Below are 11,515 nucleotides of genomic sequence, written 5' to 3'. Positions count from 1 at the left end.
AAAACCCACTTCAAGGTAGTTTCGAGCTCCACCTCACACAACCTTTGAACTTCACCTCTTCCATCCTTTATTTATTTTCTAATACTTCATTATTACTCATCTCATCTCAGTGTTTAGTTTAACACTAAACCCTTTTCTGTCAACCCAATTGATACCCAAATCAGCTGAAGATAATTACAACCAAAACTCTCCTTCTTTCTCCCACTCTCTCTGTCTCGACTAAAAGCAACAAAAAGCAAAAGTACAATGAACGAGTTAAAAACCTAAAACCAGCACCAGGATGCCGATGCGGATGCCGATTCGAAGGCAACTCTATCAGCACGAGCACCAGCATCCCAGCGAAGCATATGCCGAATCGAAACGAAACGAAACGAAACAAACACTCAGTCACTCACTCAGTCACTTAATTCATTTCACTTCACTTCACTTCACATAAACGACGAACAGGGGACGAGGAGTGAGTGCTCGGCACTGGGTTCCGTTCCAGTTGGCGTGACGTCTGTTGGGTGCATATTTTGACGCACACTTTGCGTTTCAAGTGCCTTTCTTTGGTTGTTTTTGGGTTGCACTGCTGCTGCTCTGTGGATAAGGGTGTCACGGTGGTCATGGCGCTCCTTCTACCTGTTTCCAACATGCTTTGCTCCTCCAGCATCGCCACGGGTGCCGCTGCGGCTCCCGTGCCTGCTGCTGCTGTGGGTGCTAACCTGGGCGCTTTCAGGTCGACGCATCGTGGGCGACGTGCGGATCTTTCCCTTCGTGGGTTTGGTGCTTCGGATAGCCGGGCGCAGAGGTGCTTTCCGACGCGGTCGAAGTCGAATTTGATATGGTCCGCTTCTGCGAGTGTGAAGGAGGCTGCGCCTGTGGCTGGCACCAGGAGTGACGAAGGAGGGAAGAAGAAGAAAGTGATGATCATTGGTGGAGATGGGTACTGTGGCTGGGCCAGTGCGCTTCATCTTTCGAAGCAGGGTTTTGAGGTCGCGGTCGTGGATAATATGTGCCGGAGGCTCTTCGACGAGCAGCTTGGTTTGCAGACCCTTACTCCCATTGTTTCCCTGTCGAAGAGGGTGAAGAGGTGGAAAGATGTGTCGGGTAAGGAGTTGGCTGTCTATGTGGGTGATATTTGTGATTTCGAGTTTCTGGAGCATGCGTTTAAGACGTTCGAGCCTGAGGCAGTGGTTCATTTCGGCGAGCAGCGCTCTGCCCCGTACTCTATGATGGATCGAAGTAGGGCCGTGTTCACGCAGCACAACAACGTCATCGGAACCATGAATGTGATGTTTGCTATCAAGGAGTTTGCACCTGACTGCCACTTGGTGAAATTGGGAACCATGGGCGAGTACGGTACCCCTAACATTGACATCGAGGAGGGGTTTATCACTATTACGCACAACGGGCGGACTGATACGTTGCCGTACCCGAAACAAGGTGCCTCGTTCTACCATCTCAGCAAGGTGCACGACTCGAACAACATTGCTTTCGCTTGCAAGGCTTGGGGAATCCGCGCAACGGACTTGAACCAGGGAGTTGTGTATGGCGTGCACACAGACGAGACTAGCCTACACGAGGAGCTCATCAACAGGCTCGACTATGACGGTGTTTTTGGAACCGCATTGAACAGATTCTGTGTGCAAGCAGCGGTCGGTCATCCCCTGACTGTGTATGGCAAGGGTGGTCAGACAAGAGGTTATCTGGATATCAGAGATACAGTGAGGTGTATTGAGATTGCGTGCAACAATCCTGCGAATCCGGGTGAGTTTCGCGTGTTCAACCAATTCACGGAACAATTTTCCGTCAATGACTTGGCGAGGTTGGTGACGAAAGCAGGGGAGAAGCTTGGGATTGAGGTGCAAACCAAGAGTGTTCCGAACCCACGTGTGGAAGCGGAAGAGCATTACTACAATGCCAAACATACTAAGCTAGTGGAGCTTGGACTACAGCCACATTATCTTGGTGATGCTCTCCTCGACTCTCTTCTCAACGTGGCTGTGCAATACAAGGATCGCGTAGACATGGACCAAATTTTACCGGCTGTCTCATGGAAGAAGATCAGTGCTGTGCCGAAGACAGTCATTAAAGCTGAATGAAGAGTATTTGAGGGTTACCTCTTTCTTCCGCGAGAATTGCTGAGCATCGGTCCCTTTCAGAAAGCTTATAAATCCTCGGCATTAGTGTGTGAAGGTGTAGTTAGTTTTCAGTAAAATTTGGAGAGGTTACGAGGTTTTAGTGTAACCGTCACCACCATGAGCATTGTTAGACTGAAATGTGACTATATAGAATGTATATCAGTTGTAATTGTCACTCATTGTGTGAGTTCTGTTTCATACCGTCATTACCAGGATTGTTAATGCTTAAGAGCTTCATTTTTGGCAAAGCTAGTCTAATCCCTTCAGAGCACTTGATTTGAAAGTTTCATTTGAATGACCCAAGCCTTGCAAGCGAAAGCGATTCTGTGCTGTCCTGTAGCTTACAAAGCTTCGTCATAGCAACTAGATTTTTGTGTTTTAGCCGAAAACACTCTCGTGTAATCTTCTGGAGTAAGTGCAACTCTGCAGTCATAACCTCTACTCACATTTACGTATATCTGGTTCCTCAACGATTTCAACTTACGGAGTTGGGTTCTTGCGAGACATCTGCCGCTGTATTGTAAGGTGGTCTTCACATCAAGATAATCCGATTGCAACGCACCATCATTAGCAGGATCACGAAAGCCGCTTTTGGTTTGACAAAGGTTAGTAATTTGGGGTACTGTGCAGAGCACGGGAGTCGGTTTTGCTAGGAGTAGTAAATCAAGCCCTCTGGCGCGTCAGTGTATACAATGCGCAGGGAGGAGCACTCAAAGCACAATTTGTTGTGGAAATTTTAGCAGGGGAAGGTGGGACTTAGGGTTTAGCCTTTGCTAACCCAAAAGATTAAAAGATACAATTCTCAAGCGTTCACTCTGGGTGTGTGGACACGTCCTTGCCAATAAAAATGCATCTTCACACAAGAGTGACATTCTCTGAAGAGGACAAACCACTACGAGAAGATTCGTTTGCCATTTCGAACAATGCCTTGTTACGGACCACACAGCAAAGACACACCGAAAGATCATGATTGCAAACTTGGATGAATGTTGCTTCGTGACCTAAGAGGAGTTCTAATTCAACTGCCCTGTCATAATTTCCGAGTCATAAATTAAACATCTGAAATTCATGAAATTGAACAGAATCGCAAGAGTGAAAATTATCCCCTTCTGATCTTGGCCGCACGGCGCTGCGAAGGGCATTTCGGTGGAGAGCTGCATCGTTGAGTCATGAAACTGACGGCACAAGAGGATCATCGTTCAACATCGACAAGTGCCGTTATACTGCCTTGCGTCCTCACAGATTGCAACACAGACACCCAGAGTTGATCTCGATTTACTCGTAGAGAAGCGCGGGAAGGACGAACTCCGAAGCGAATGCAGGCGGCGGCTGAGATGGCTTGCAATTCTGTGCGCAGGGCGTCGTTGCATCCGTATTTGGTGAGGCAGTTGTTCTCGGTGATGTCTAAAGACCATGCTGTCGCGGGGAGCGGTGCAGTAGGGGAGTCGCGTTTTACTCGTGGGTTTAGCTCGGATTCAGCGTTGCAGATCAAGGCGTTGCGAGAGAGGACGGGCGCGCCCATCAAGGATGTGAAGGCAGCTCTGCTTCAGTGCGGATGGGATGCCGGTCTGTTTTGTGAACGAGATGGAGTGCTTTCATGATTTTTCCGCATAATTGCCTTTTTATTTTGATTCGCAAGCAGAGGCGTGATGGTATTTGATTTATTTATACGAAGATCGGATGTTGGGTTGCAGAGTCTGCGATGTTGGAATTGAGAAAGAAGGGCCTGACCGCCGCAAGACGGAAAGAAAATCGAGTGGCGGCCGACGGATTACTTGCCGTGGCGAATGCCAAGGGGGTCACTACCGTCATAGAGATGAATTCTGAGACTGACTTCGTAGCTCGAAACGAAATGTTTCGCCACCTCGTGAGAAATCCTCATTTATTTATGTATTGATTGGTTTGGTTATAGCTTCTAGTGAATCAGCGTTCTGGTACATTTTTTCGCTCATTCTATCTGAAATACCGTTCTAGCATCGGACGCAATGTTGGGGCCAGAATGTTGGTCACTCGATTCTTGAAGCGTTTACTTTGAAATCAGAATTGGCTGTGGTTCATATCTTGATTCTGAGCCGTTCACATAGAGTGCTCATTGAATTGGTCGCTTCTTACTAGGCTACGAGAGTTGCAAAATCAGCGCTCAGCTTGCAAGCACAAAAATCTGAACAAGGCAGTGCAACGGCGTTGGATCTATCTGCGTTGGAGGTGAGTGTTTCTTTTAAATGGTTCCGGTGTGAACGCCTAGTTTGGTTTTGAAATGTGAAAGATTACGTGAAGCATACTTGTAAGTTTTAGGGTTTAGGGTTTAAGCTTTGGTCTAATGTGTTTGTGTTGTGTCAGGCAGTAAAACTCAAGCTGGAGCATGAGAAATTGAGTGGCGAATCAACTGTAAAGGAAGCTGTTACAGAGGTAGCAGCCATCATGGGCGAGAATGTGCGGCTCCGGAGGGGTTTTTTTATATCATCCGAAACGGGCATTGTGTCTTCATATTTACACGCATCTGCAGATCCAGGTTCGTCAATGCCAATTCCAGCAGAGATGGAATGTTATAGCACGTCTTCACTCTTATAACCATTACCACCAACCATTAGGTTTAGGATGTCAAGGGTTGGGTTTCATCCTGGGTCTCCAGCAGGTACTTTACTTTTTAAATCAATGCACCGTTTAGGTTATCATCTATAGGCAAAGTGTTCTGAAACCGGGGATTCATGCACTTGACTGGATTTCAGCCTGCTTTTGTCTTACTGGTTTCTAATGTAAGACTTACCACTTTTACCATGGTCCTAACGCAGTAACCTAGCCTAGAATTGTACATTATTTTATTAACCCGTATTATCTGTTTAGGTAGATTTTACCTTGGGATGGACATTTGCAGTATTTTTTCAGATCTTTTTGTTATCTAAATTTATCATATATGGTCTCTAGTTCTTTGGTTCATGATCTTTGCTGACATAGTCTCATGACGTGGTGATACTGCTTGTGACAGGGCTTGCAAGGGTTGTGGGTCTAGTTACGCTTGAGCCAGAGCATGGAACTTTGGAAGGTCAGGATGCTGAGGCACAAATTGGATCAGCTTTGGCCATGCATGTTGTTGCAGCCAAGCCACTCTTTTTATCTAGGGAGCTTGTACCTGAAACTTATCTTCATCGTGAGACGGATGTTTTTCGGTCTCAGGTATTACTTCGTCCACTGCAAATTTAGGGTCTCTCTGAAGTTACATAGGTGTTTCTCAAATCATGCAATTGGTTTTACATAAACCCTGCAGCCTCCAAGATAGTCGACAATTCTTCAGTTATTACTTTTCTACATTACCTACCGCATCATGAATAATCATCTATATTTCTTCACATGCTGGATATATTGAAATATAATAACTCCTGTTCGAGCTCTTGAGCTGCCAAGTTTGTTAGCCGGTAAGTAACCAGGTTATCGACAAGTTTTGCAGGCATTATCATCAGGAAAACCATCCAACGTGGTAGACAAGATGGTGCAGGGTCGGCTTCGCAAATATTTTGAAGAGACTGTTCTTCTGGAACAGAAATTTGTGGTCAACGATTCCATGAATGTTCAGGTAAGTCCACATACGTTTGTTGCATCTTTTTTATCTATCATGGCTTTTGATGCTAACTCAGTAGTAGCTGAATTTTGGTTTATTCAAAGCATTTCCTCACCAGCATGTGTGTAGGTAGTTTGGGACCAGCTGGAAACTGGGTTGGATTTTATTGAAATAGGAGTTGACTTAAGCAGAAACCAATTAGTCCAGGTTGCTTGACCTTGTACAACTATTTTCAGTCTGGGGACTTCTATGGGACGCTGAGTACTTGCGTTTCTTGATCATCATCGTTGGAATACCACGCTGTTTCAATACTGAATGTGAACGGTATGGTAATCAGGCTGTTCTCGATGACCACCATAAACATACCGGGAGGCGTGTTCATATCAGCAATTTCCTGAGGTTAGAGGTTGGCGAGGGAATGCAACAGAAGTAAGAGTCTCTCTATGATTCTGGTTTTCATGCATGGACAGATTCTGTGTTGCCACTTGGCTGCTCTGCAACTGTGTAATTTGCAAAGTAAGAGATGATATCTATTATTACTGATGCCGATTCGCTTGGTTTATCACAGTTCATATGCAAGTTCTCAGTAAAGAAATATTTCGTATTTAACCTGATGATGTGTGTGGTCACAGGGACGAATGATATAGCGATCAGGATAAAAAAAAAAAAATTCGAATCATTTTTGATACGTTAGTGGACTCAGAAATTTGGGAAGTACCAAAGCAGCATGGTCAAGGACCATAATTTGTCAAAAGAGTTGTCATATCAATTATATGGATCACACCTTACTTTGAGGTTGGTAACAGACCAATATTATGTCTTACATCATCAGTGTCTCATAGCAGCACCTTCTCTTTTATTTGATGGTGGATCATTATATTATGGTTGGCAAGATGTCACAATTTGAATACAATATCTTGTCAACCACAAGGGTAAACCTTGGACCAGTCATGCGCAAGATGTGCACGAAGTCAAGATTTTGACAAGGCAACTGTTCAGACTCAATTGCAGTGGCTGGGTAGTTTGTGGAGTTTCAATATCACAGTGCACCAGTAGCATAAGTTGTGTTATCTGGCAACACCCGAAATCAGGTTTGCGCCTTGTTATTCAATCTGGACCAAAAAGGTAATCGACCTTGTTAATTTAACTTACTATCATGTTAACTATCCAGCATCCTGATGTTATTAAGAGCCAACAATTTTTTGCTATTTCATTGCTCATACATTTGATTTGTTAAACTTAAGCTAAAGTTTATGTCTAAAAAATATATTTATAGAGTGCTCTTTAGGTGGTGTTTAAGTACTGCATATTTGAATTAAATTCACCATTGTGGAATACCCTTCCCGTAGGATCTACAATGGGTTGGGAAGATGGGTCTAGGGAATATTTTTCCTTAGCTAGATTGTGCAAGCTTGAATCCTTCATTTTGCACATATTATATACTTACAGAATATGTAGTTTTTTGTATTAATGGAAGTGAAATACTAAGTGTTGAGATCATTAAATGTAGCCGGCGCTCTCCATAATATTTACTGTAGACTATAGTAATTACCATAGCTACAGTATTTAGAGTCTAGTGGAGAAGTACTGTTCATCCTCTCCTCTTTTCTCTTCTTGTATACTAGACACAACCAGATGAATAGATGTGTGTGTGAAGCTCTCTCCTTAGAAACCCTCTTGTGTGTATGACTTACTACTACTCTTGTGTGGGTATGACTTACTACTACTTTGTGTGTGTATGACTTACTACTACTCTTATGTGTGTGTATGACTTACTACTACTTTGTGTGTGTATGACTTACTACTACTCTTATGTGTGTGTATGACTTACTACTACTTTGTGTGTGTATGACTTACTACTACTCTTATGTGTGTGTATGACTTACTATTACTCTTGTGTCTTTCTAAACATTCTCAACAGGTATCAGCACTATTCTCTTCTACACACTATCACAATTTTTTGCTCTACTCTTTGACTCTTCAAACCTGTTGCTACCCTTGCTCAGTGTCTGGGTCATGATCTTGTTTCTTCTTGCTGGCCCCTCACACATTAGCTGCTTGCTTAGAGCACTTGTTCCACTCTCTGCTTTTCTTGCTCTAAATCCAGCCCAACTCCACCCTCTGCTTGCTCCCTGCTCCCTCCTGCGACCCGAACTGCCGCCGAACTGCCGCCGAACAGACGTCGAACTACTGCTGCCACCCTGTCGCCATTGACGCTGCCGCCCGCCGCTGTCGCCGCTCTAACGCCGCTGCCGTCGCCGTCGCCGCTGTCCGCTGCTGCCCGCCGTTGCCGCCCGCCGTTGCCTGCCGCTGCTACCCGCCGTTGCCCGCCGCTCCTGTCCGCCGCTGCTTGCTACCGCCATTTTATTGCTGTTCTGCTGCCTTAATCTACAACTCTTTCTTCTTAAAAAAAAAAAAAAAAAATTATATAATTTTTTTTTTTTTTTTTCAAGTTTATCATTTTATTTGATTTTATATTTTAAGGTATGTTTTACTCAACTTTTCTACTTGATCTTGTATTTTCTTTACAGATTTATTTATAATGAGTGCTTCAACATCTTCAACTGCTTCTACTATGGTTCCAACTATTACCAGTGCATTTCAACATTTTCAAGCTCTTTTATTTCCACCATTGACTGTGGATGGAAACAATTATCTATTATGGGCAAAAATGGCAAAAGCAAATTTATTTGCAGAACAACTCTCACATGCCATTATGTTTGAAGAATCTCCTATAACAAGTATCTCTATACCTCCTGCTATTCGTTGAAAAGCACTTCTTCTCCTTCGTCGTCATCTTGTACCTGCATTATAACATCAATATTTGGAAATGGAAGATCCTACAGAACTTTGAAAGAATCTTAAATCTAGGTTTGATCATCAAAAGACCATTTTTCTTCCACGTACATGTCATAATTGGACACATTTACGTGTCTTGGATTTTCCAAATTTAAATGCTTTCAATAGTGAAATGTATAGTATTGTCTCACAATTACGATTATGTAGACAAGGCATTTCTGAAGAAGAAATGATTGAGAAAATTCTCTCTACATTTCCTCCTGCATCTGCTGTGCTTGCACAACAATACAGCAACATGAAATTTCAGAGTCATTCTGATTTCATGTCCTATCTACTTCTTGCGGAGAAGCAAAATGAACTACTCTTGCACAATGCAGAAGCCTATTGGAACTACAGTTCCAGAATCTCATGCACTTAATATTTCAAAGTCTAAGAAGAAATTATATAAACATGGGAAACGTGCTCATAAGTATCAAGGTAGTCATAGTCAAGACCATTTCTACCCATATGGAAAGAATAAACATTCTACTATTAACTATAGTAGAAAATAAAAATCAGAGATGCATTCTTGCCATAAGTGTGGAATGATTGGACATTTAGCACATGCATGTCGTACTTCAAAATATTTTATTAAAATGTTCCAAGAAAATAAGAAATTATGAGCTGAGGCTCGTGAAGTTCATACCATGGATGCGTCCATGGATTCAATTGGTGTTGATGACTTAGAGGCTTATATGAATGATAGAACCTCTAATGATGAATCAAATGATGCGCTCATTGATTCTGCAACAACACATACAACCTTGCAAGATAGACGATTTTTTATTGAAAAATCTTCAACTTGGCAAACGAAAAATATGATAACCATGGCTGGAGCAAATGCGTTTTGTTTCTAAGAGGGCACAACGATGGTAAAATTACCTGCGGTGTCATAATATGTAAAGTCTTGCTTGAAAATGCTCCGGGCACCTGGCTATGGAAGGAATAATAGAAATTGTAATAACAAAATCCTAATTCTAATAGAATACTAACAATGCTCTAATTAGACTATAATAATGCTAAGCAAGCTTAATCAAATTCAAAAAAACCTCAAAGAAATTTCAAACAAATAATAGGAATTTTTAAAGAAATATTAGAAAGAACACAAATGTCATTCAAATACATCTCAATTCAATCTTAATTTAATTCTAATTAAAATCCTATTGAACTTCATTCAAACTTTAAGCAAAACTAATTGAATCTTAAATCCTAATAAAATCCTAAATCCTAAATCAAATCCTAACCAAATCCTAAATTCTAAATCAAATTCTAATTGAATCCTAAATCAAATCATAATTCAAACCCTAAATCCTAAACCAAACCCTAAATCAAACCCTAAACCAAATCCTAAACCAATCCTAATCTAAATCCTAAATCCTAAACCAAACCCTAAACCAAACCCTAATTCAAATCCTAAATCCTAAACCAAATCCTAAACCAAACCCTAATCAAACCCTAAACCCTAAATCAAACCCTAATCCAAATCCTAAACCCCAAACCAAATCCTAACCAAATCCTAAACTAAATCCTAATAATTCCTACAACAGATTTAAACCTCAATAACTAATGAATAAACCGTTGATCTTAACTCAAATTTTGCACACTTCTAAAAAAATAAGTTAAACACAAGTACAAAAAAAATTGATAAGGATCAAAATTACCAAATTGACGATATCCTCAAAAATGTGCTCGGGTATTGGCCGGCCTTCTTCTCCAATCTTGATGCCAACCTTCCAGAGCCAATATCTCTCGTTTGCAATGTTTGATTGATCTCAAAATTCTCATACGCATAGAAAAATAAGTCTAATATCCTTTCATGTAAGTTTCACTCCAATCCAACTAGTAGATTGCAAGAAATCTTTAAAATCCTCACTAGACCTAAAATTCTACTTTCTGAGACATTGACTCACTTAAACCTCAATATCCTTCAATTTAACCGTTAGATCGAGCTTAAATTCACGACACATATTAAACACAACTAGAACCATAAATCCACAAAATTCCACCCATAGATCTACATCAAAACTCTTGAAATCACTGAAAACATAAACCCTATTTTATTTCATAAAACCCAAATCATCCGAAACAAATCTTAACTTTGCAAAGCTATTACAAAGTCAATACAGATCCAAATCACCCAAAATCAACACCCATAGAAACCCTATTCAATCTTCTATCAAACACTACTCTCCGATTTGCCAAAGAGTCCTCAAGTCGCCGTAAGAGCACGGTTTTGTGCCTTAGGGTCTGGTTTCGACCCAGGTTCATAACCGGTCCTCTTCGGGTAACATCTTTTGTCTTCATGAGATAATTTTTACAAATTTGCACTCCTAACTCTTTCCTACATATGCCTATAACCTTTATTTTTCTAATCTACCTTGTTTTGTCTTATTTATGGCCTTATAAAGTAAATAGAAGTATAATTTGTAAAAAGGCAGCATTAGCACCTTTAATTTTTCTACCCTTTGACTAATATCTATTTTTCCAAGATAATTTGCTACAATATTTCTGAAGTGAGATCCTCAAACATGATATTTTTTTTTCACCCTTTCACTTGTTATCTGTGTTACATCACAACAACGGGTTCTATCATAAAATGTAAACATGCGATGTTTGCACCCTCAACACCTCGGAGTCTGATTAGCTACCGAGATGTGCATATTAATGGTTATCACTTCTCGACTACCACTTTAAATAGAAAAGAAGTTTTGGTTCTTGCGAAGAACCATAAAGTTATTGAAAAAGCTTTTGCTACAGAAAATGGTTTATACCAAATTGTGATTCAGCCTCCTATTATATTTAATTTTGCATCATCTATCTTAGAGAGTCATGTTTCTCTCTAGCATAGACGATTGGGACATCCAAGATCCACATTATTTAGAAAGATCATTCCATGTATAACTGGGCACAATTTAAAGCCTCTAGATGTAGACTCTATGGAATTATGTCGTGCATGCATGCAAGGTAAAATGATTACTCGGCCTTCAATTTGGAAACT

The 11,515-nt window shown here is 41.3% G+C and overlaps 2 protein-coding genes across 2 annotated transcripts; both read left to right on the top strand.

The window, feature by feature from the left end:
- Window positions 1-337: 337 nt before the first annotated feature.
- On the top strand, window positions 338-2,371 carry LOC112287615 (UDP-sulfoquinovose synthase, chloroplastic). The gene has a single exon (XM_024530782.3). It carries the CDS (start codon window positions 606-608, stop codon window positions 2,082-2,084), a length of 1,479 nt encoding a protein of 492 aa, XP_024386550.1. The 5' UTR covers window positions 338-605; the 3' UTR covers window positions 2,085-2,371.
- Window positions 2,372-3,211: 840 nt separating this feature from the next.
- LOC112287616 (elongation factor Ts, mitochondrial) lies at window positions 3,212-6,502 on the top strand. Its single transcript, XM_024530783.3, has 8 exons — window positions 3,212-3,689; window positions 3,818-3,990; window positions 4,239-4,328; window positions 4,464-4,635; window positions 5,110-5,297; window positions 5,569-5,694; window positions 6,017-6,108; window positions 6,312-6,502. The coding sequence occupies exons 1-8, from the start codon at window positions 3,440-3,442 to the stop codon at window positions 6,319-6,321; spliced, it is 1,101 nt and encodes a 366-aa protein (XP_024386551.1). The 5' UTR covers window positions 3,212-3,439; the 3' UTR covers window positions 6,322-6,502.
- Window positions 6,503-11,515: the final 5,013 nt, after the last annotated feature.

This window comes from Physcomitrium patens, chromosome 10 (genome assembly GCF_059467195.1).
Source record: "Physcomitrium patens ecotype Gransden chromosome 10, ASM5946719v1, whole genome shotgun sequence".
NCBI classification, from domain to species: Eukaryota; Viridiplantae; Streptophyta; class Bryopsida; order Funariales; family Funariaceae; genus Physcomitrium; species Physcomitrium patens.
This window is presented reverse-complemented; position numbering and strand designations above follow the sequence as displayed.

Coding starts and splice junctions, on each gene's coding strand:
- LOC112287615 (XM_024530782.3), top strand. CDS start 606: ATGGCGCTCCTTCTACCTGTTTCCAACATGCTTTGCTCCTCCAGCATC.
- LOC112287616 (XM_024530783.3), top strand. CDS start 3,440: ATGCAGGCGGCGGCTGAGATGGCTTGCAATTCTGTGCGCAGGGCGTCG. Junction 3,690..3,817: donor TCAGTGCGGATGGGATGCCG/GTCTGTTTTGTG, acceptor GTTGGGTTGCAG/AGTCTGCGATGTTGGAATTG. Junction 4,329..4,463: donor TGGATCTATCTGCGTTGGAG/GTGAGTGTTTCT, acceptor GTGTTGTGTCAG/GCAGTAAAACTCAAGCTGGA.